At 38.6% G+C, this 24,850-nt stretch overlaps 1 protein-coding gene across 2 annotated transcripts; it reads left to right on the forward strand.

Moving 5' to 3' along the window:
• The first annotated feature begins 213 nt into the window (after positions 1 to 213).
• LOC114456806 (calpain-1 catalytic subunit-like) lies at positions 214 to 24,028 on the forward strand. Of its 2 annotated transcripts, XM_028438792.1 has the most exons (22): positions 214 to 399; positions 3,827 to 4,078; positions 4,509 to 4,578; positions 4,660 to 4,778; positions 7,817 to 7,950; positions 8,029 to 8,203; positions 8,301 to 8,375; positions 8,462 to 8,550; positions 10,265 to 10,339; positions 10,421 to 10,578; positions 14,429 to 14,586; positions 16,655 to 16,666; positions 17,069 to 17,277; positions 17,625 to 17,664; positions 18,290 to 18,358; positions 18,864 to 18,921; positions 18,997 to 19,058; positions 20,289 to 20,357; positions 20,433 to 20,511; positions 21,570 to 21,686; positions 23,674 to 23,726; positions 23,853 to 24,028. In XM_028438792.1, exons 2-22 carry the CDS (start codon positions 3,842 to 3,844, stop codon positions 23,877 to 23,879), a joined length of 2,085 nt encoding a protein of 694 aa, XP_028294593.1. In that variant the 5' UTR covers positions 214 to 399; positions 3,827 to 3,841; the 3' UTR covers positions 23,880 to 24,028. The 2 variants fall into 2 exon arrangements, with proteins under 2 accessions (XP_028294593.1, XP_028294594.1); XM_028438793.1 differs by lacking the exons at positions 23,674 to 23,726; positions 23,853 to 24,028 and having other exon boundaries at positions 20,302 to 20,357.
• Positions 24,029 to 24,850: the final 822 nt, after the last annotated feature.

Here is a 24,850-nt window from a genome sequence, read left to right on the forward strand (position 1 = left end):
TTAAAATGTAAGTGATGATGCAAGTGAGATTTTTAGCCAATAAAACGAACACTCTTTACAAGCACTTGTTATCACGTTTTGATTAATGACTGACAGACAGCTCAGCATAATGAAGGTGAACACACTTCCTAAACACATAAAGCAATAAATGAATATATAACAGGTGATAAATGAAATGAGAAAGTGAAACTGTGAAACAATCAAAGAGTCAAGATGAGGTAATGAGATGAAGCCAAAGTCAAGGTTTGTTTAATGCTTCTTTACATACGTAGCTGGAAGCCATAGGAGGACCTGACAAACCTTCAGCCTTTTATGTGGTTAGTAGGTTAGGCTGCTCGAAGCAGGAGATCCACCCTTTCTTCCACAACACAACCCACTTCTCATAGTCTGATCTATAAGGTAAGACCCTTTTTATATTTAAATCTCATGTTTATAAATACATTTCAAATGTGTACTTTAAGATGGTCAACCAGGCTCATCTTTTTAATCATGGTACATACAATAAAGGCCCAATATATTAGTCATATTTACAATTCGGGTATTACAGTACCTGTCTTACTTAAAAGTCTTTCACATGGAAATGGATATTTAGATTTTTGAAGAAAAGAATATGAGGAGTTTTATTATTTTCTAGCAGAAATCAGGCCAAACTAGTAACATATGGTGACAAAATTCTGTGACATTCCTCATTTATTTTCTGTTAAAATAGTTGGACAGGACAGTTGACACATCATTTCACAATCACTATGTTCAGGTTATGTACAGTGGATATAAAATGTCTACACACTGCTGTTCAAATGCCAGGTTTTTGTGATGTAAAAAAATGACACCAAGATAAATAATTTCACAATAATTTCCACCTTTAATGTGACCAATAACCTGTACAATGCAATTTAAAAACAAACTGAAACCTTTAAAGGTGAAAAATAAAAAAAATTATAAACTTAAGATAACCTGGTTGCATAAACATGCTCACCCTTAAACTAATACTTTGTTGCAGCACCTTTGGCTTTTATTACAGCACTCAGTGTTTTTGGATCAAAGTCTATCAGTGTGGCACATCTTGATGAGCCAATATTTGCCCACTCTTGTTTACAAAACCGCTCCATATCTGACAGATAGCGAGGGCGTGTCCTGTGAACAGATGTTCAATGGGATTCAGGTCTGGACTCTGGCTGGGCCATTCCAAAACCTCCATCTTATTCTGGTGAAGCCATTCTTTTGTTGATGTGGCTGTGTGCTTAGGGTTGAAATATAAAGTTCCTCGTCATCTTTAGCTTTCTAACAGAAGCCTGAAGGTTTTGTGCCAACACTGTCTGGTTTTTGGAACTGTTCATAATTCCCTCCACCCTGACTAAGGCCCCAGTTCCAGCTGAATAAAAACAGCCCCAAAGCATGATGCTGCCACCACCATGCTTCACTTTAGGTATGGTGTTCTTTTGGGGATGAGCAAATTGCAATTATGGCCAGAAAGTTCAACCTTGGTTTCATTGGACTATAAGAGAATTTCCCACATGCGTTTGAGAAACTTTAAATGTGTTTTTGCAAAATGAAGCTGGGCTCGGAAGTTTTTCTTTGTAAGATAAGGCTTCCCTCTTGCCACCCTACCCCATAGCCCAGACATATGAAGAAGAAGGGAAATTCGTGTCACATGTCACATGTACTACACAGCCAGTACTTGAAAGAAATTCCTACAGCTCCTTCAATGTTGCCGTCGGCCTCTTGGCTCTGGAGGTATATATATATATACAGTATATATATCTCTTTCCTCATTTGTGATCAGTTGGTTCTGAGCATCCTCTCTATGTCGCTGTCGATGAATAAGTCACAACAAAGCAGTGATTCAGTGATTTGCTTTTTCAGGCTTCTGTCAGTCTCACACACATTTTCTGTTTTTCGTGCCTCTAGCATGGACTTTGAGGCCAGAGTTTGGATGTTTTTTTGAACATTGAACCTCTCCTCTGGAGTCATCAATTTCAATTTCCTGAAGCATGGGTCTAATGCAGCTGCGATGATCTGTTTGCATGGGCTATCACACGTGACTGTGACATTGTCAGACCAGCGTGTAGTGATCTCCTGCAAAGCCACTTGCCGAAAAGTCTGCACATGAGCTCCATCACATGTGGTCTGAGTGGACGCAGCGCACTTTTTGAAAAAAGTAGGTCCTGAAGCATATGTATGCCAAACTTGATACTTGTATCACGAAGTTAAAGACTGTTTCAGCAATCTGCTGCACTATAGAGTCCGAATTCCACCCGCTGAAGACTCAGGTAGTCAGTGTTTTCCGTGTACCAGGGGTCACCTGTGTGGAAGCGAGAGGACGGCCCTTGTTGTTAAAAGTGCTTGGATTGGGCGAAAGTGGCATCAGCATAAAACCCTGATCCCCCCTTGAGTCCGAATATGTGTAATATTATTAATATAAACACTATTAAAAACACTGAAGTAATAACATTACAAACACTGTTAGGTTGGAAATATCAACAGAGTGTTGATGTTTATATCCCTCTCAACCTATGACCCCCCAGTCACGCATGCGCAGTTCCAGAGTATGAAAAGGCTTATTGGTATCCCTCCTCGTGGCGGCGGAGCGAGCTGTTCTGAGCAAGTCTGATACCCAGAGGTAGAATCGAGAATGATGTAGTCCATCCAGCTTAAGTGAATGAAACCTAATTACATTCATATGGTCCTGACATTTTAGGTTTACTTATTTTAACGTTACTGCAGTTTAGGGTTGGGCACCGAGATCCTAACCTTCGGTTCCGGAACTGTCACGAAGATGTTTGAATTCCGATTCATTTTTTTCGGTTCCTAAATGCCTGCACTAGTTTGTTTCCGCTGCTTGTATTACTCCGCCACGCTTGCTCTGTTTGTTCACGCAGGGTTTGCATAAAGGTGCGTTCACACCAAACACGACTGTAGCGACTGCAGTCACTTCATTATAGTGGCTTTTTGGTCTCTCCATCACTTCATCGCTCTAGTGACACGACGACCAGGGAAGAGACTCAGTGTGTGTGTGTGTGTGTGTGTGTGTGTGTGTGTGTGTGTGTCTGTCTGCAAAGCTGCTGACGGGATAGAGAGGGTTGATAACTTCTTCTCCGGCCGTATCATAGACTGCTTTGTAACCGCTTTTACAGTTTAAATGATCAACTTACAGAGTTACTAAAGGATGAGTTCACCCAGAATGTCGGCTTATTCAAGAAGTTAACTGCTTTAATTATGCCCTGGTATATTGAGGAAGTGTAGTACAGCCCTCCACTGCAGCCGTCTCACTGTAGCGGGAGGGAGGGGCTGTTGCCTCGACTCTACAGACAGTGACGGCCAGGGGAATTGTTGCTTGAAGTCACTTTATAAAGTTGAATTTTTTCAACTTTGAGCGACTAGGTCACGCAGGACCTAGTCGCCAGAATAATAATAATCTTTTGTAACAAGAACTGTTGATTGATTTGTCACATGACTGCTCCAGGGTTCGTTTATTTTGTTTCACATCAAGTTGGGCTGCAGCTCTTTGTTTTTTAGACTGCTGCCAACTTGTTTGTAATTGAATACCCTAGTTTCAGTACAGCAACCATATTAAACTGTATCAACTAAGTGAATTAATAAAAATGGCCTTAGTAAAGGCTTTTTCAAATGAAAAAATTATCCTGTAAAACTGTGACCTCTTTACCTGCACAACTCAAATGGTAAATGATGCCCAACCCTACTGCTGTTGTATCTTCAAATAGCTACCCAGGCTATTTTTGTATGCATTGTGTTCTGATTTTAGTCCCTAAATTACTCACTCCTTTACCATTGACAAATGTCTTCTCTGTTTTCATGTCCAAATCAGAATTATTGAGCAAAAATGCCTCCTCCCGGCGTGTGTCTAAACATAATGGAGTCCCGCCATAAGACAGAGGGCTATGGCAGCTTCAGCAACCCCAATAAGTTCTTCAACCAAGACCACCAGCAGCTGAAACACGACTGTCTCATCCAAAGAGTGTCGTTTATTGATGAAACGTTTCCTCCAAACCAACAATCTATCGGTCCAGGGATTCTCAGTCCAAACGACCTTGCCAATCTAAAGTGGCTGAGACCAGCGGTAACTACAGTAAAATGTTATTAAATCATATATTATACTCCTAAAGATTTATTGATTGTATTTAGAAATTCGAGTGATTATTGATTTATTTAATTGTATGCCATTGTAAAAGCAGGTATAGGCAGGTTATTAAACAGCTTAATGAAGCTTAGCTGGGGAAGTTCTCTACACTATCTGTCATTAAAAGTGTTCTTTTTGACTTGTTTATGCGCATAGTACAAAGTTAATGGGAATGTTGTCAGGTATCAGCTAAATAAAGAATATCCAGGTCTAGACCTCCTTCAAAATAAAAGGAAGTGTGAAAAAAAATGTAAATTGAGTATGTTTTCAATGAAAAAGTCTTCAGTCAATTAAAAAACAAAGATCAAATGTTTTAATGAATTATTCCCTAAAGAAGTCCGATGCCCAATGATCTTTCTCATTGTTTCAGAACATCTCTCCTAATCCAGCCTTCATACTGCAAGGGATCTCCAGGTTTGATTTTAGACAGGGAGAACTTGGTGAGTTAATATCGTCATGCAGTATTTGTATGACTCTGTATGTGCAGATAGTTGACGATCTAATCAATGTCTTCTGAACAGGAAACTGCTGGTTTCTTGCATCTATTGGGGCGCTTACATTTAAGAAGTGCGTCTTTGAGCAGATCATCCCTTCAGGACAAACATTTGATAAGAACTACTGTGGGCTGTTTCACTTTCGGGTAAATACCCAGTAAAGTAACATTTGATTGTTAAGCCTACTGTACAGACGTATTTAAAGGTAAAATATATCATCATGAGGAGCAATTACTGTGAAAACAGATTGATTGGAATTCTACGAGGCTAAAACGGCTTTCAATGGATTTTACTCTGTATCTGAATAAGACTTTACATGATCAACCTGCCACGCTCTAAACATACATTAACCACACACACACACACACACACACACACACACACACACACACACACACACACACACACACACACACACACACACACACACACACACACACACACATATAGGTTCTCGTGATGGAATCTTATGGTAGTATTTTCAAGACACCCCCAAAAAAGATAAGATGTAAAACATGACAAATGTGTTAATAATAATTGCTTTTTTTTAAATGTTTTTCTGATGCAATGGTTTTTACTTTTTTTTGTTACCAGTGAAAAACTAATAAACAATAAATTATTATAAGACACAGAGGTAAGCAATGGCCTCATGTAACGGATTTTCAATATTCTCGAGTGGTGAAACAACCCAAAGTTGGGGTCTAAGATAAAAATGAAGAAATTGCATGAAGAAAAATGTGTTGTTTACTGTTCCAGACCCAAACACACAAACTTTTTTCTAATTTTGAGGAGCTGCCATTTCCACCAGATAGAACGTATAGCAGATCTTTATATACACTCTGAGAGAGTATGTGGAGCTGTATTACTATAATTCCAGTTTCCTATGTGGTGTAGTTCCTGATATATCCGAAGCTGAAAGTGGAAGAAAAATAAGGATGCGTGAAAATCGACACATACGCCCCTCACTAAATCGTCCTTATCTCAAAAAGTATTTATCTGATCAAAATAAATATGTACAGTGTGCCTATTAAATACTTAAAGAACAATTGGTAAATATTTCAGAATTTCTTTAGACTGAAGTGTGTGGGCCATTTGTTGAAATGACATGGAATGACCCATAAAACTACTTAAAGGTAGGGTAGGCGATTTTCGAAAGCTTTGCATGATTTTGAATATAGCTTCCCCGATGACTTTGCCTTTACCCCCCTCCCCCCTCCCCTCTGTGTTTCATCTCACTCACATGCATGCTCACAGCTGCAGCAGAAGAAGAGCTCAGTTTGTGTAGAAACGTCGTTGTTTCATGTCTCATTCAGCAGTAAATAAACAATAAACTTTATCATCATATACGTTAAAAACATGGCAAAAAAACTCTGTTTTAACTCTGTCAGCAGTGATGTGCTTTCAGTGTGAGCTTGTGCATGCGAGGGATTGAGAACGAACAGGAAGACAGGGAAACGTGATTTGTTTAAAAAAATGGTTTGTTTTTTTCTTTTGGTCGAAGTTATGACAGGTTTACAGCTGCTACAGATGATGGATTTTCTTCATTCGTTTTTCAGAGAACATGAGATCTTAATTTCTGTCAGGACATAAAGAAACTTAAAAAGTGTATCTGGTAGAGAGTCACAATAAACATGTTATCTAATTAAAACACAAAGTGCATTGAAGTTATTGATGAAAATCAGCTTCTATTGCTTTTATTTATTATCCAAGCATGTTCTTTAGACACACACACAGCTCTGTGTACATTTCTTGTGCACGCTAGTTTAATTTTAATCCCATTTATCATTTCAAATTCAATTCAAATTGAAAGAACTTAATTTTGCCTTAGGAACTTCAGTTTCAGTTACATCTCGACCAAGAAACATGAAAGACAATAACATATCACATGGAGAGCAGCGCTCCGTTTCATACAAGAGAAATATGAAACAATGGGTCAGAAGAAGAGGTAATAAAGGCAAAAACCAAACTGGGCCCTTTATTCGACCATTTACAGTTGTGATAAAGAAGTGTGGCACAAATATAACGCCATATCAAACCAGATGCTATTGACGTGCTGCCATGTTTCAGATTGCTGTGTAGTGTGTAGGGGTTTGTGTTAACTGAAGGATACACGTAAATACAGTGTTGATGTGACACATAAAACACACGTACTACTGATCCATCCACTCTGCTTAGAAAACTCTTCAGTGATCAGATGTATTAAATCTAGTCCACGGACACGTCGGCTCGTTTCTGTCCGTGTTGTTTGTTCACATCATCACATCATTGTTACAGCTTAATTTACGTGCTCGTTTGTTGTGCCGAACTGTGAAGTGTCGCAATGTGTGCGCGTGCACTGTGTCTGATGCACTGATGTATATTCCACTTGCTTCTAAAATGTAATCCCCCAAAGTAATCCTTGTATTTATAAAAAAATATACCTGTAATATGATTACATGTTTTTTGATATACTGTAACGGATTACAGTTACATGTTTTTTGATATATTGTAACGGATTACAGTTACATGTTTTTTGATATACTGTAACGGATTACAGTTACATGTTTTTTGTATCCAGATTATGTAACACTGTTACTTGTAATCCGTTACTCTCCAAGTCTGCCGTTACCAGCGACACACAAAACGACACACAAAACGACAACAAAGACACGCTTAATGAGAGAAAAATACACAAAATCACTACAAAATACACAAAAATAACAGAGAAACATAGAAAACGACATAAGAAACAACCAAACAACACCAAAAACACATACACTGAGAGAGAATAATTTAAATGATACTAACAACACACAAAAATGAAAACAAAAACACATAAAATAAGAGAAAAATATTCGTAATAATAAAAAGAACAGACAAACAACAACAAAATACACAAAATGTTGATAGAAATTATCTTGATTAGTACAGGAACTGAAATTATTACAAATTATTTACAAAATGAGATTCTTTCAAATGTGTTATCACTAATTTATTCCATCATTATGCTAGTTGTTTTTTCATGGAATTCTGAGAAAAATGTATTTGTCACACATAAGTGGGGTACTTACAATCAAAAATAAGAGAAAGGGGCTACTTGAGTCAAAAGGTTTGAGAACCACTGCTCTAAAGGGCCCCAGGCTTTGAGTTTGACACGTGTGCTTTAGACCAACCTGACATGTGGCATGTTTGTGAAATTATTCAGTTCTGGAGATTTGGGAAGTGGGTGGATGTTGTCATTGATGACAAGCTGCCAACAATCAATGGCAGACTCATCTTTGTTCATTCCAAAGACCCTAACGAGTTCTGGCCTGCTCTGATGGAGAAAGCCTACGCCAAGTATGTATAAGTGAAGTCAACAGAAAGCACTTTAGAGATCTTCATATCCAATTAAAGCCTTCTATGTGCTTGTTCCAGGGTGTGTGGGTCCTACACTGACATGAGTGCTGGGACTCCAGCAGAGGCTCTGATGGACTTCACCGGTGGCGTCCACATGAGCATCCTTCTATCTGAGCCCCCGTCCAACCTGTTTGAGCTGATGAACAGAGCCGGCAGCTCTAGTGCGCTGATGGCTTGTGCTACACCTCTGTGTGTGAGTGGCTCATGATGACATCATTCCATTAATGATGGAAAACATCCCAAATCCAGCATGGCCGACTTTTACAGCGCTCTATGTTTGTGGTTCACAGGGTTCCACTTCAAACACTTTGTCATCCAACGGTTTGGTCCTGGGTCACGCCTATACTGTGACTGGAGTCGAACAGGTGGAGTATTGATCTTAGAATGAAAAAGAATCAATAGATATTAAAGGGCAGCCGTCCACAGACTTACCTTGTTGTGTGTTGTATAGGTGACGACGAACCGTGGCAAGGTAGTCAACCTGGTGCGGTTGTGGAACCCCTGGGGTAAAGGAGAGTGGAACGGGGATTGGAGTGATCGGTAAACACAAATCTGCTTCTTTTGTTGATTTTTGTCATTGTTGTGAAACTATGGCTAATCTACAGGCTTTGTCTTATTGGGTCTGTACGACAAAAGCTGGATTTCCTCTTATCACACTTAAAACTTCTGGGATTTATTGGGTTTGTGCTGTACTACGACGCTGGTTAACGTCTTACCAGAATCACCATGGTGATGTTTGGCTGAACACTTGATCCACTTCATAACCTGGTCAGGACCAGGTTATGAAGTGGATCAGATCTGAGTGAGTACTAAAGCCCCGCCTCCTGACCAATTAGTTCTCTTGTAAAATGAGCTGCTCATTGTTATTAGATCGTGATTGGTGGAGATCTGACAGCTGAGTTTAGGAAAGAAAGATTATTAATGGATAAATGCAATCTACCGTTACGCCATGTCACTACAGGGCCTACTTAAAGCTGATATCTGGAGTTTCTGAGAGGACGTCTCGATGTCCCGCCCTCAACAGCTTCACTTTCTCTCACTGTCTCTCACAATCTACCAGAAGCCACGCCCTTCTTTTCTGCACAAGCATCGCGGAACATAACAAGATCACATTGATATATGTCTATGGGTCATGTAAGAGCCTAAATCATATTTACATGTTTGCTGTTGTGACCCGTGGCATACTTTGATTGACAGTCTCAAAAACAGGAAGTAGAAGCCTATTGGCTGGGCGCACTCGGCGATCGTTGTGTATAGGGGTCTATAGGACGAAGGAGGGACTTATATACATTAATGTATATGGATGACCACCAGCAGTCGACAATAGTAAAAGACTAGTTAGGGATTTTTATGAATTCCAAAAGAATGATACATAAACATAGATTTCTCAGAAACTCCAGATATCAGCTTTAAGTGAGAGAGAAAAAGTGGAATATTTACAAAGTATAGGTCTCAGTCCCACCCCAGGCATGAGACATAACCATAGAAATAAACCTCTCCAATAGCCACTAAATCAGAGTTTTCCAACCTTTGGGTCAGAACCTCATGTGTGGTCGCCTGGGGTTTAAATGGGGTAGCCTGAAATTTCTGAAAGTTTAAAACATATTTTTGGAAATGTTTTAATTATTACTCTTTTTAAAAAGAACAGTAGTTTAGTTCACTGTGCTTGTCTTCTTCTCATTCTTCTTTATTTCTGGTACTGGGCCACCTCTCAAAGCCGTGGAGAATGGGCACTAGCGTCATTTCACTTCACCTTTGCAGAACTGTGCAGGAAACTTGTTGCCAGAACAGCAGTACAAAATGTATCACACAATCTGTTTACTGCAATAGGGAGAAATGTGTGTGGGCTCACTCTCTTTAGTTTTGAGTGCCTCATCACCCATTAGCGTTAAAAAATAATGTTTATTTCCTCACAAATCATGATCTATCTGTTTATATCCTGTTTTGTAGTACAGGGGCTCTCTGTGAGAATGTTTGGTTAGAGATATTAGGATATACTGATCCAGCTACATAGTACAGACCTGTTAAGACAGGCTTTATCTTATGACATTACGTGTTGTACAATCTTAATCCAACATCAACGAGGAACCGAAACAATGTTTTTCTTGCACATACTGTATGTCACTCACACTACCATTTGCCAATATTCAAAACACTGCATGTTGCACCATGCTGCTAGATGGGCACTAAACATGGGAAACTAAATAATCCAACAAACACATGAAGATGTGTTATCCATTTGGGTGTTTTTCAGGTCTCCTTTATGGCAGACTGTGACCCCTGAAAAACGTCTTATTTGCCTTTCAATTGAAGATAACGGAGAGTTTTGGTAGGTGGACTGACTGAATAATTACATTTAGCTTCTTTCCAAAATCAAAATACAATTAAGACTCCATGAGTCTGTTTTCAGGATGACAGTGGACGACTTCTGTAGCTTCTATTCTGATCTCGACATCTGTGGGATGAGTCCAGACTTCCTTGATAGAAACTCCAGTCGTTGGTGGACGTTGTCGTATGAGGGTCAGTGGGTTGCAGGAACCACTGCAGGAGGCTGTGGGAATAACACAGGTACTGCATGATTTTACCAATAATTCCAACAAGTTCACTTTCTCTGCTTTTATAAATAATATGTTTAGGGTTCATTTATTGCCGGGGGGGGAGAGAAATAAATAAATAGAATTAAATATATAGAATGTTTCAAGATTCGTGTCAATCCCAAAAAATTGCATTGACGCATTGTTTAATGTTGTAAATTCATGATAAAATCAGACCTTTGACCGCTTTCTGCTTCATTTTTGCTGCAGTACCATAACATGAACAGCTGGAATCCAAAATGCAGCTTCAAATCTTCAACACCCACTTGTAACTTAAAGAATGCAAGAACAAAGTTGGTCAGATTAAGCAGTGTTTTTATTCATGATGTTCTACATGATATATCATCCACTGGATACATGTGCTTTAATATGGGAGATACACTTTAACATGGAGGGATAAACTTTGTGTCAGTTGTAAATCAATAAGTTATACGACAGGTAGGATAGAATAAAAGGATACATAATGATTAAAAGCCTTTAAAAGTCCAACAATGTAGATTATAGCACTAAAGGTCTCTAATGTTACTCCGCCTTCGCTGAATGCATGCACACGGCCAGAGAACGCTGATGCCGATGATCGCGAAGTTTGCTCGTTCTCTGTTCCAGTCGCTTGTTTTCTCAGTGTATCACTACAAACAACACACTAGTGAGTCTACGGAGCACCCGCCGTGTTGTCATGTTGTAAACAAAGCTCTGAGCTGCTACGGGAAGCAGGAAGGTCACATGTCATCGGCTGCTGGTCCTTTAAAACTTTTTTACTTGGTTTTATTTTGTGAACATTTTCATTTTTATTTTCTATTTATTGTGTTTTTATATTATGTACATTGTATTAAGAATTAGGAAAACTGTAATGCAAACTTTTGACCCCCGCAACACAAAAGTTCTTTGTGGGTGTGGCCAGCCTGACAGAACTGTCAAGTTGGCTCCGCCCCCTGTCGCCCAATGGTCTCTGGGTTATGGTTGTTCTTTAACAGACTTCCCTGGGGGAAAATGTTCCCTAAAGGATGAGGGAACATTTTCACTCTGCCACGCCTCTGAGGAAGACTGACAGTTGACAGGAGATCAAAGTAAATGTCCTGAAAAAAGTTGTCTGAATAAATCAAACCTTTTTAACCATTTGTTTTATGACAAAGAGAGCAGGCAATTAATCATCAGTGTTTTAAATATCAAGAAGCTTACGGAATGAAATGTACTTCAATAAATGTAAAGCAGACCAACATCCAGAGGAGCAGAACGTAGAAATCACTCAGATAGAACAGGAAACAGTGGCTTAAAAAACACGTAAACATAAATTCAAACATAGCTATACAAGTCATTTTAAATGTAATTTTCTTTCTTTATTTTTTTTTTTGTCAAAATCATTACATTTACTAATGTGGAACACTAGGAAAAAATAAAAATTTAATTTGAACTTGCACTTCTGTCTCGACAAGCTCGTGTTTTACTGCATATTCTCCTATATTTCTTTGTTGGTTTTCTCCTGTTACACTGGTTTCCTACCACAGGCCTGAAACATATGGAATCACAGGAGTGCCAAAGTTAAAAGGAAATGCATGTGGAAATATAAAGCGATTCAATAAAACAAATTTGTAAATAAAAAGAGAATCAATAATGAAAAAATATACAAATGTAGCATATTCTATTTCCATTTTATTTTTGCTTTTTCTGTTTTGTCTTTGTCTTTTCCATTTGCGTTTTGACATTGCTTTTACTTCATGACTCAAGCTGTCGGTAAAAGCAATGTCAAAGTACACAGCAAGAGCTGTGGGCGGGTCAGTTGATGTTCACACGATACCTGCTATGTATTAGCATTAGCAGGCTCGGGGAGTAACAAAAAACATGTAACTGTAATCTGTGACAGTATATTAAAAAACGTGTAATCAGATTACAGTTTTTTTTTGTAAAAACGGGAATTATTTCGGGGGATTACAATTTAAAAGCAAGCAGAACATGCATCAGTGCATCAACACACAGTGCACACACACATTTAGACACTTCACGGCAGTTCACTACAACAAAAGAACACGTTAAACAAGCTGTAACAATATTGTGGTGACGTGAACAGCGCGGCCACCGCGTGCTTGTCTGGAAACGGACCAACGTGTCCGTGGACTGACTCAGAGCTGCTGGATTTAATACATCTGATCACTGAAGAGTTTTCTAAGCAGAGTTGATGGATCAGTACGTGTGTTTTATTTTTCTGTCACGTCATCACTGTAGTACCGTGGGACCCCGACACAACAATCTGAAGCACGGCACGTATGGCGTTATATTTGTCAGTGCACGTCTGAACTTTATCACGACTGTAAATGGTCCGCGTTATAAGGATTATCTCTTGATTGAATTAAAATTGTGGCACAAATATAACGCCATACGTGCCGTGCTTCAGATTGTTGTGTAGGGGTCCCATAAAGACAAAACAGAAAAAGCAATGACAAAATGGAAAAAACAAAAGCAAAATGGAAAAAGAATATTCTACATTTTTTTCATTTTTTTCCCCATTTTTATTATTTATTCTCTTTTTATTTACAAATTTGTATTATTGATTCGCTTTATATTTCCACATGCATTTCCTTTTAATTTTGGCACTCCTGTGATTCCATAGAAACAGGCCAGGGCATATGTGTCAAACTCATGGCCCGGGGGCCAAATCCGGCCCTTTGGAGCATCCAATTCGGCCCAGAGGAGAAAGTAAAAATGACAGAGAAAACATTAATCGTTGTGTAAATGAAATTCAACAAAATTTGCAGGGACTCACAGTTGTCCTGGTGCTTATATTGAAAAATTGCAATACATAATATTTCCCTTTAATAAATAGAAATTGGTCACAAAATCTGGGAAATTGAAAGTGAAGATCCTGTTGGATTGATATTTGTCACCTATTGCTTGCATTTTATCAGTTTATTACATATTTTATACACATAGAAGATTAAACTAGTGCACAATAATCTTAAAATTACTTGTTTTCCCGCATAAAATCTGACGCCCACTTGAGATCCTGAATTAAAATGAGTTTGACACCCCTGGGCTAGGGTGACTTTCATTGCAGCGGGAGCCACAAAAATGTGCAAAAAACCTTTCAAAAATATACAGTTACATTTTGTATATTTTATCAAATAATTTATTAGGGCTAAAATCTCGTTCTTCATGTGACGTTGTTCTGGATTTTCATGTTAGATTTCTGTCCCTGAGTCTGAGAGAAATCAGAATCACAATTCCTTTATTAATCCCTGTGTTACAGCCACAGAAAAAAAAATCACAAATAAAAGAGTAAAAATGTTAACAAAGACGAAAGAAAGAATAAACAATAAATAAGTGTATGATTAAGTAAAAGACTGTTTTTAAAATAGGGATCAGATACACATACATCACAGTAGTAGAAAATAAAGTAGGATAGATACTACTACTACTACTACTACTACTACTAATAATAATAATAATAATAATAATAATAATAATAATAATAATAATAATAATGTACAAATTATATAAATATGATACATATATTTACAAAAATAATACAAATATACAAATATGATTTAGTCAAGCTATGACAGTCAAGCTATGAGAGCTGAACAGCCTGTAGCGTATAAAGATGTTTTCTGGCCTTTACTCTAAAAGACCAACATGAGTCACAAAGATAAGCAGGATGATCATAAACAATAAAACACTTTAAACACTGTCAAAAGAGGTTTTTTTGTTTAAATATGGCCATCGTAAAACCACTGAGTGCTCAAACCCACCACTGACGTCAGTTCAAGTTCTGCTGAAGGTACATTAAGTTTATATTGATGATGTTTACATTTTTGGTTGTTCTTTCACAGACAGTTTCTGGACAAATCCACAATATCCAATTGAGATTCGTGCGGAACAGTTTGATTCTAACTGTGAGAAAAACCTGCTGGTGTCTCTTTTACAAAAGCATGATAAGAGGAACAGACACCAGGTGCAAAACCACTATATTGGACTGTACATATTTGAGGTAAATGTTCTTTTATTTCAACACCTTCCATGCAGTTAGCGTGAAACCACACTTGTTGGGAATAGTTGAAGTGAAGTTTCATTTATAAAGGCTGCCTTTCCTCTTTTCTTTAGAAACATTTGTTTGTTTTTTAAAGGAGCATAGGGCAGGATTTGTGGAAAATAAACATTCATTTTAAGTATTTTAATGCTAATGGATGATGAATGAGCCCACACACACATTTCTCCCAACGGCCTTGAACAGATTGTGTGATACAGTTTGTTCTGCTGTTACGGAGCCAAATTTCCTATGCAGACGGTTTGGAGACTGAAAAGACGACAAGCGTGGTGGACCAAACAACTGTTTGGTTCCGCAGAGGCATGCGCGCAGGTCTTGCGGTAAACGGTCACATGAACGAGGAGTAAATAAATAACCGTGTCACAGTTGGAGTGTTGATTGGGCTGCATTTTTTCGTCCGACCCGAACACGACAGGCATTCAGATATTTATATCCGAGTCTGACCCGATAGTTAAAACCTATTTTGTTCTTCCTACAAATGACATATTTACGTTTGCTTTAGTGGTAACCACCACTTTTATTAACAAACAACTGTTGATGTCAACATTAGATCAGTGCAAGTTAACAGTTAAGTTAAAGTTAAACACAAACAGACCCAGTAGATCTATTTACATAAACCATGAATCAAAGATAATCACTGCTGTTGTGCAGAAAAATAATTGTATCAACAATAGATGCTTCAAGATGTCCTCCTCTAGTCCATGGCCCTCCTCTGGTCCATGGCCCTCCTCTGGTCCATGGCCCTCCTCTAGTCCATGGTCCCCCTCTTAAGTATTCCAACCTGGGAGATGACCTGAAACAGTGCCTGTGCCACACTCTTTGCAGAGAAGATCAGTAGTGGCACTGCTTCAGGATATTGCGTTGCATAATCTACTAAGACTAATACAAAGCAATAACCCCATGCGCCCCGGTGAAATGGCCCGATGGTCACCACCGAGAGCAGCACACATCCCATTCCCCCCTGCCGTGAATCCTCACCAGCAATGCGTTAATCAAAGCCCCAGACCGAAGCAGGTCCTGATGGATCATAGACTGTGAGCAGCCCGAATCCACCATCTCAGAGCCTTACCGGCACTCGATAAGCCCCACCTGGGCTGGGGGAGGGCGTGGGAGGGCCGACAACCCGGATCACCGACAAATTAGATCACCTGCCCCACCTCCATTGCTGGACACTCCTTGCGAAAGTGCCTAAGCTGCCCGCACTGCCAGCCCAGACATCACCTGCTCAGTAGCTGATCCTTCACAGAGCATTTAAATGAGATCCTTTAAGTCCAATTTTTACACTTACTATTTGTTTTGCTCCACCTCTGTTGTGAGGATGGAGATTATCATCTTATAAATATTGGGCAGGGCCTCCAAAACAGGTTAATGATGATCAAATTTAGCCACCGCATTTATCAACACCCGATCAGTTGTACGCTGGGATTAATCAGATACTGTTTGACACGTTGGTAATGTCGTATGACCAAATGTGCACTCAAATTTGCACCCGTTGTCACACAAGGTTGATAAATGAGGGCCTATGTGACCAACCCGACCGCCAGTTCTAAATATCTGTCCGAACCCAACCCGACCCGTCGGATCCCGTGGGGCTTCAGTCGGGTTTCCATCCTCTAGTCACAGTATCAGCTGCTCTGCTATAAGAGCACTGGCTTGGCTGACTACAGTTACACTAACTATAGATTATTATTCATCCTGCCCTATGCTCTTTTAATACTGCAACAATTCACAAATAAAATGTAAAGGTTGTCTTTAAACTTTTTGTAGCTATTGATAACAGCGTTACACGTTCTATGTGTTATTTAAAAATTGTAAAGCTTTAATCATGATGCAAATTAATTTTACTTTATGTATCATCTGTGTGTGTGTGTGTGTGTGTGTGTGCGTGCGTGCGTGCGTGCGTGCGCGTGCGTGCGTGCGTGCGCGTGCGTGCGTGCGTGCGTGCGTGCGTGCGTGCGTGTGTGTGTGTGTGTGTGTGTGTGTGTGTGTGTGTGTGTGTGTGTCCTCCAAGGTGAAAGAAAAGGTAAGAATCTGTTTTTCATTTCTTATACAGATGCAGCTTCTCTTGGTTGAAGCACCTTCAATCAGGGTTTGGGTCAATTATAATTGTAATCACATAATTGATAATTAATTACAATTATAACGGTAATATAATAAAAATTAGTTTTTGTAATTGTTATTGAGTTCAGATAATTGAGGCATGGAAATTCAATAAAAACTATCATTTACAATTTAATTAAACACAAAACTGTAGTTAATTATTAAAACATGCTTCTAAACAGGTTTACCTGCTGGTTCTCGTGATCTTACGGATAATTTTAAAAATGTAATTCAGTTAATGCAGCTCCTTTCATACAAACTCTTCACGCTGTGGAATAGTGATTTATTGTGATTATTATGACTAATACAGTATGTGCTCCTGCAGTATCAGCCAGGGATGGGGAAGTTCCCAGCCTCATTTTTTAGCAGCCACGCCCCTGTTGCTCAGTCCAAATCGTACCGGAATTCTCGTGAGGTGATGGAGTTTCTCTTCCTGACTCCTGGTCACTACGTGATCGTTCCCTCCACCTATGACCCCAATAAGACGGCGTCCTTCCTCCTCACCCTCTACTCTAAGGACGAGATCTGCTCTTAGTATGGCCACACCCACACCCACAGCCAACACACACACATTAATTTCATTCTTAATTTTTTTAAATTTAATTACTTTATTAATCATTAATCCCTGAAGGGAAATTACATTACATACATTACACACATTACACTCACACACCACACACACATCTCACATCTCTCACATCACACACACATCTCTCACACACGTCACACGTCACACGTCACACGTCACACATTACACATTACACATTACACATTACACACTACACGTTACACATTACACATTACACATTACACACACTAATTGTGTGACTGAACTTTTTTACAGTATTTTGACAAAATAATACGTTTATATATTTTCACAGTGACAATTCTGGGGACGATGAAAAGAACTTCATTGAAAAGGTATTTAATATTTACTATTACTATATTTGTCATTATTTAGTCATTATTTAGTTATGCTTTATTATTATTTTAAACAAAAGGAAATTGGATAAAATATTATCTTTTAATTTAAAAAAAAAAAAAAGTTTTGACAAGTAAAATTATTAGGGATCAATCGGTAGATCACCACTGATTGATTAATTAACATTAGCAAATGGGTAAAAGAATAATAGTTATTGATCTCCTGACATGTTTCATCTGCCAACTATCAGTCTTCCTCAGAGGCGTCTGCTTATTTCTGGGCGTGGCCAACATGACAATGTTGCATCAGAGCGATTAGAATAAATGAAAAATAATAATGTTAATAATAAAATGAAAGAAAAGAAAATAAAAGAAAAAAATAATAATAATAAAAGAAAATTAATAATAATATCAATAATAATTCTGTATATTTATATTATAATTGTGCAATATATGAATAAATTAGTAATGATAAAAAGCAATAACAATATAATAAATAAACTAAATGACATTTTATTTCAGGATTTTGTCCAATAATAAATGTGAGGGATATTTCAGACCCAACAGAGATAAATTCCTTTCTTCTGTTATTGTATTTGAATGTGAATTCCTCTTTTACTTTTAGCCACAAAAAGTGAAAAATGCTGAAGAAGATGAAAATAAAAGGGCCATTTTCCATCAGCTCATAGACAAGGTAAAGAGCATTACTAGTTTTCTACTGCACATGTGTCAAACTCAAGGCCAGGGGGCCAAATCCGTCCCAGAACATCCAATTCGGCCCGCAGGAGAAGGTGAAAACACTCTAAATTTGTCCAAAATTCTGCAATTTTTCTCAAATTATTTGACAAAATCTCCCCAAATGAAATAAAAATTGGTCAAAAAAATAAATAAATCAAAGGACATTTAAGTATCTGTCACTTGTTGCTTAGCAATTGTTGATGCCTTCCATACTTTTTTTTAAAATTTATAACTGAAAGTGCCAACTTGAGAACATTAACATCTAAAACCTGTGGCCCACTTGTGATCGAACTGGTCCGTATTTGGCCCCTGAACTAAGATGAGTTTGACACCCCTGGTCTACTGTATCATCTATCACCATAAGTCAGTATCTAGTGTTTTGTGGGGACCTGTTTACACATTTTATCTGATAGAAACAATGATGTGGGACGTTTGACCACATGTCCTGTTGTTGTCACCAGTATAACCAAGTGGATGCTGAGCAGCTTCAAAGGCTCCTAAATGACAACGTCCTGAAAGGTCGAGACAATTAACACAAGAGTTCAAATGTGTGTCAAAGTGCTGGATTTCTGATGTATTATTTGATGTGTTCAGGAGACTTAAAGTCTGGAGGCTTCAGCATCGAGGCCTGTCGCAGCATGGTCGCCCTGATGGACGTATCCTCATGGGAGTAATCACAGCTGAAGCACCACTGAAATAGCTTGATTTATACATTTAATGTATTTCAGATTCAGGGGTTGGGGAAGGGGGGTGAGGGTTGGGGGTTTGGGCGGAGAAAGGGAAAGGATGGCCAGTCGCTGGGAGGGGCATGCGTGCAGCGCCTCTCCTGTAGCTTGCTGGTCGGGAGGGAGGACGGAGTGCCAACGAAGGTGTTGAAATATAATCCCTTTGCTTCATTTCTGATACAGTCGGATGGTGTATGACGACATTGAGTAGATCTGGTTCAGAAACAAAGTGCTGGTGGTGGAACTCACAGGAGTCTGAGTGTTGAGAGCTTCAGAAATGAGCTGCCAACATAAAACACACATAAGGTCAGAAAGGGTCCGGTCCAGGTTGCTGACATGTTTTCTTTGATAGTCATTGATTTATAGACGCACAGAAGTGAATAGACATGCACTTCCTAGACCTAGACAATAGCTGGACACTGTTAATATTTACTATAGTGGAGACTAACATCCACACAGAAAAAGAGCTTCTGTCCATGAAAACAAACAGGACAATTATCACATTGAAGAACCATTCTGGAACATTTAACAAAGTGTAAAACTTGGAACTGTGTGAGTGATAAAACTTACTCCATTTTGGAACGACTTTTTTCTTTTTGTTGTGATACAACTGTGTGTTCACGGCAAATGCGCACGGGTTGGCAGCCATGTTTTTACCTCTTTCCTCTAGTGCGCTAATGTAAACAAGGCACTTGCGTGCCGCTCTCGCGATGCATCCGCTTCTTTTTTGTTGGTGTTTTAGAACGTTGGCTCCGCAGTCAGGAAGCGGCAGCGGGGCATTACTGATCGGTGGACCGCTGCCGCGTAGTTCTGTGCTCGTGTGTACAAATTAGGGTGGCAGCAGGGGTGGCAAGGCTTTGTTGTCGGGCGGCATTTGCCACCCTATGCCACACAGATAGATCCGCCCCTGCTTGGGGGATGCCACATGTAAATTGTAAGTACTCAGATTTCCTCAGTTTACCAAACTGTTGCCGCCCCCGGAGATAATTCCTCACCCAATCAAGAACAACTTCTCTAATACCATACCTATCCAATTTTGTTGATCGTATTGAGTGGTTAAAACGTGAAAATGAATCTCTTTGTTGTCTGCTCCTTTGATGTCTTACACTATGTACACTATACTCGATGTGCTTTGATCTGTTATTACCTTAATAGTGAAAGACATCAATCACAGGCACACTCAGCAGTGAAGAATTCCTTCGCCTGTGGAACAAGATTGTCACATACAAGGTAAAGATCACACATTTTCAGCTTATTTACTTTATTCAGTGATCTTTTATTGGTAATATTTCTTCTTTCTTCCAGGATGTTTTCTTCCGTACAGATGTTTCCCGAACAGGAAAGCTGTCACTGAGTGAGCTGAAGAATGCGCTGAGTGCCTCAGGTAGGTACTCGGATACATCACTGATTAGTTAGTATTAATGAATTAATTCAGCAGAAACTCAAGACATAAAATATTGACAGGCTGGAGTTTCTTGCCTAAAACCTGTAGCTTTAAGCTTAATGTTCTTAACTGTTCTTTACACTCTGTAACAGTGTATTTATAGTTAGCCAATAGTAAATACAAATATTTTTGGGTAAGTTTTATAATAATGATCATTATTCTTGCATAAAGCTTTTATTTTGCACTCTAAAATGTTCGTATATTGTTTGTTAAAAAGTAGTTAAATAAAAATACAGATGTTTTTCTGAACATGTGATTAATAATCGTGATTAAAATATTGATCCAAATAATCGTGATTATCATTTTGGCCGTAATCGTGCAGCTCTACAGGGAACAGACACGTGTCACGGCCCACAGAATACGGCCTGAACCAGAATAAAGCTGATCTCGCTATTTTCCTGAACCCATTGCTGTCGACACTATTCATATTCATGCACAGCGCTCACATGTAGGTGAGTTTCTTTAACAACTCAGCTTTATTTACTCGTCACTTGTTCTACATACAACTGTAAACATGACAAACAGCTTCATGTGATGCTACACGCTACGTTCCGGTTTAATGCTGCAACACACACAACTCAGCAACCTGCAAATATGTGACACACACAGCAACACGACGAGTCAGCAACCAGTCGATTATGCATTTTCCAACATCATTTATTCATGTACCAGAGGACAGCCTCCATTCAGCTGTTATTCAAACACATCACCAGACCGTTTATTCACCGTGCAGCGTCTGAGTCCAACCAAAGAATAGAAACTAAGCCAAATACGTGCTGCTCAATTGTGACATAAGTTGCTCTGCTCGATTTTTCTGTGATTGTGATTGGTCTGACGTTGCAATCTCCGCCCCTTTCGTGTGAACGCGCATGTAGCCAAGCTTCGTAATACAGCCATCATTTCATATGTTCTAAGCCTGTATTTTTCTTCCGTTCTTACTTTTCTAAACCTGTGTCAAAGTTAAATCACGTGTGTGTGTGTGTGTGTGTGTGTGTAAGGAATAAGGGTTGGCGATAGAATGCTCAATCTGATGGCTCTGCGATACGGCGCCCCCTCTGGTCACATGACTCTGGAGAGTTTCATCAGTCTGATCCTTCGCTTTCACTGCATGCTCAGTAAGTCAAGAACTCAACTTGTTTGGTGAATGTCAAAGGATAAAAAACAATCAATAATTAAGAAGTGTACGCATATTTTGCTTCTATTTGTTTTTGTGTTTATACCTCTGCGAGGGAGGTTTTATTTTCATTAGCATTTATTTGTTTGTTTCAACAGAAGAGCTTTTGGAGGGGAACAGGATCAATATACTGATTCTGGATCACCTTATTCACGCTAATGACAGATAATGATAGCGTAACGTCAGCCTTATGTATAAAACTTCAAGCCCATGTTTAATGTGATGTATTCCACAAATAGACATCACCTGTGAAAACTAACCATATTTAATTCCACTTCAGCGATGGAAAAATTATTCATTTTTATTACATTGTCTCAAACAGCAGCTGTATTATCCCAGCAGTTAAACTCCACAACAAACAAGGTTTACTGTCAAAATGGAACAAAACACAGTTAATTAACTGCTCAATAATGTGCAACAAACATATAACATTCCTTATATAATTTGTATTTTGGGCAGATTGATTAAGCTAGCTAGCAAGTTAGCTTAGCGGTTAGTCTGTGAGCTACACTTGTTAAATATGTACGAAACAAGGAACAACAATCTCTATTACTGCTTAGAAATTAGTTAAATGCATCGTAAACAGTGACATGCCGTGACCACTAGGGTTGGGTAGGCACGTTGCAAATCAAGACCACCAATGACAATTTCATATGTTCTGCTGGCAAGTGTTAATTAAACTAAATTAAATTCAACCTTATTTGTATAGCGCAATTTACAACAAATTCATCTCAATGCCCTTATCAAAATATAAAATTCATAATAAGAAATAAAAAAACCCAACAAGATCAACATGAACAAGCATTTAGCCATCATAAACACAATTAAAGAAACATAAACAGTTATTTAATATAGCCTCCATACTCTCCCAACAAGATGTATCTCATGACACGGCAGCATATCTGTTGTTTGTGTTGGAAACACAGAAACACAGAGAAAATGACAACAACAACAACAACTCAGAACAGCCTCAGTGAGGAGCATCCACAAAGCCAATCCTTCCTTTTGTACCATTCACTGTAGAAAATACAAACAATTTTCTGACCTTACCTTTGCTGAAGGTCTGGTAGCTCAGGTGTTGGTTGATCTTTTAAAAGCTGTCGTTTTTTTCCTCAAAAGAAAGTTTCTTTATTGTCTCTAGCGCTGTCATCCTGACTGTAGTGTTATCCGCCCATTAGCTAGAGAACGTCACGCTGCCACACTGGATCAATTCACTAATGTACTCTGAACGTACACAGTGTAGAGAGCTGCCTTTTTACGTAAATAGTTTTCATTTTGGGGAACTGACTGCAAATGCACAAACACATAAAAACACGATATGGGGCCAGAGGCAGAGCAGCGATGTACTTTTAGGAGAGGGTGTGGCCTCTTCCTGGCTCCTCCTCCTGTCTTACAGCGGCGTGAGACTGCAGCGTCTCTGCCGTACCAGGAAATAGCGATGTTTAGTCATTTGGGCTATGAAAAGCACAAAATGCTGTCTACCAACTGAAAACACCTTCAGACATTGATTTAGCTCACATAATGAAGGTTTAACAAGAAATTTGTATTATTTCTCAAGCGTTGCAGGAGTACTTCTGGTACCAAACAATCTTATTTTCCACCCCTAGCTAGCACTGTAACATCATAACAAAGTAGATTCAATAACACAAAGCTTGAGGCAGAGCAGCACTTATTGTTTTTTCCACATCTGAGGAAAACATGATACCAATGTCAACCTATATTACATTTTATTGTGAATATCGGTTGATAATATCACACATCTCTACTTCAAAGTGTGAATATTCATGGAAACATTGTCAGAATCACTGAGATAAACAACTTTCTCTGAGAGAATATTTGGCAGAGGTTTACGCTCTCTGAGAGCTGTTGTTATTAGTGTTGTTTTTACATTCAGAAATTAACAGGTTGCTTTTCATGTCGCTCTACAGAAATCTTCAAACTGTTGTCTGATGGAAGCACTTTAACTCTTCAAGAGAGGGAGGTAAACACAATACCTCAGTCACACAAACACTGCAGGTTTTTCAGAATAAAGTTCAGAGCAATTCTAAAGAAATTATGAATGAATTAGTTTCTCAAAGCTGCACTAAAGTGTTTTTTTCTCCTCCAGTGGATGGCCCTTACCATGTACACATAACCTGGCAAAGACGTGGACAGTTTTATCTGGAAAGATCCCAACACTGCTGTTTGAAAAAATATATCGGACTATCAGCAATACAAGCTGAGAGGATGAAATGACTCATCATTTATTTATTTATTTTTTTTATTTATTTATTCAGTTTATTTCCGACATGGTTACATTCACTTTTTTTTTTTTTTTTTTTTTTTTTTTCTTTTTTTGTACATGCCGAAAAAGGAGACGAGAGAAGGAGTTTGCTTATCCGGGTCCCGTCCCCTGTTTTACCATCGCAAATTTACATGGGTTTACATGTCTCTCTGGTCAAACATTCTTGATTTCTTCTGAACGTCCTTTTTTGTGTATTCTCATCTGTAGTCAGTGTTGTCCTCTATCTTTGTTTGTGTTGGCCTTGTTCCCTGCCAGACGTTGTTAGCATTCCTCCAGTTCAAGAATAGTTCCTCTTTCGAAGGTGTTTGGAAGGTTTTTCCCTTTTCATCCACAATGTCACCTTGTTTTGTCTCTACATCAAGGGTAATCCAGCTGTTGTTAGTTCTATTGGCAGTGTTGTATCCTCCACTGTCTGATGATGGGATCAGATCCAACTTGTATAAACACATCACTACATCCCAGTTCACAAGCAAGGCAGTATTTTAATGTAATATATCTTAGTTCATAAGCGTGTTTCTAACTGCTGTTGTTAGTTTTATTGGCAGTGTTGTATTTTCCACTGTTAGATTTAACTTGTATAAACACATTATTATATCCCAGCTCATAAGCAAGGCAGTAATTTCATTGTATAAAAAAAAAACGTGTTTCTAACTGCACATATGACAATAAACACTTTGAATTTAAATTTAATGTAATCCTTAATCACCCCACCACCTAGCAATTGAAATGAATAAATGACAGACCTTTTTTACTCTTGGTTTCACATTTAATTCGGTCTCCGTAAAATAATCACAGTCTGAGTTTTGTTTCCAGTGTTTATA

Source organism: Gouania willdenowi, chromosome 22 (assembly GCF_900634775.1).
Source record: "Gouania willdenowi chromosome 22, fGouWil2.1, whole genome shotgun sequence".
Classification (NCBI taxonomy): Eukaryota; Metazoa; Chordata; class Actinopteri; order Blenniiformes; family Gobiesocidae; genus Gouania; species Gouania willdenowi.

What these genes read in the sequence shown, in the direction of transcription:
- LOC114456806 (XM_028438792.1), top strand. Translation starts at nt 3,842, where the DNA reads ATGCCTCCTCCCGGCGTGTGTCTAAACATAATGGAGTCCCGCCATAAG. An exon ending in CTTGTGCTACACCTCTGTGT is followed by an intron (nt 8,204 to 8,300) that starts GTGAGTGGCTCA and finishes TGTGGTTCACAG; the next exon opens with GGTTCCACTTCAAACACTTT. An exon ending in TCGCTTTCACTGCATGCTCA is followed by an intron (nt 21,687 to 23,673) that starts GTAAGTCAAGAA and finishes GTCGCTCTACAG; the next exon opens with AAATCTTCAAACTGTTGTCT.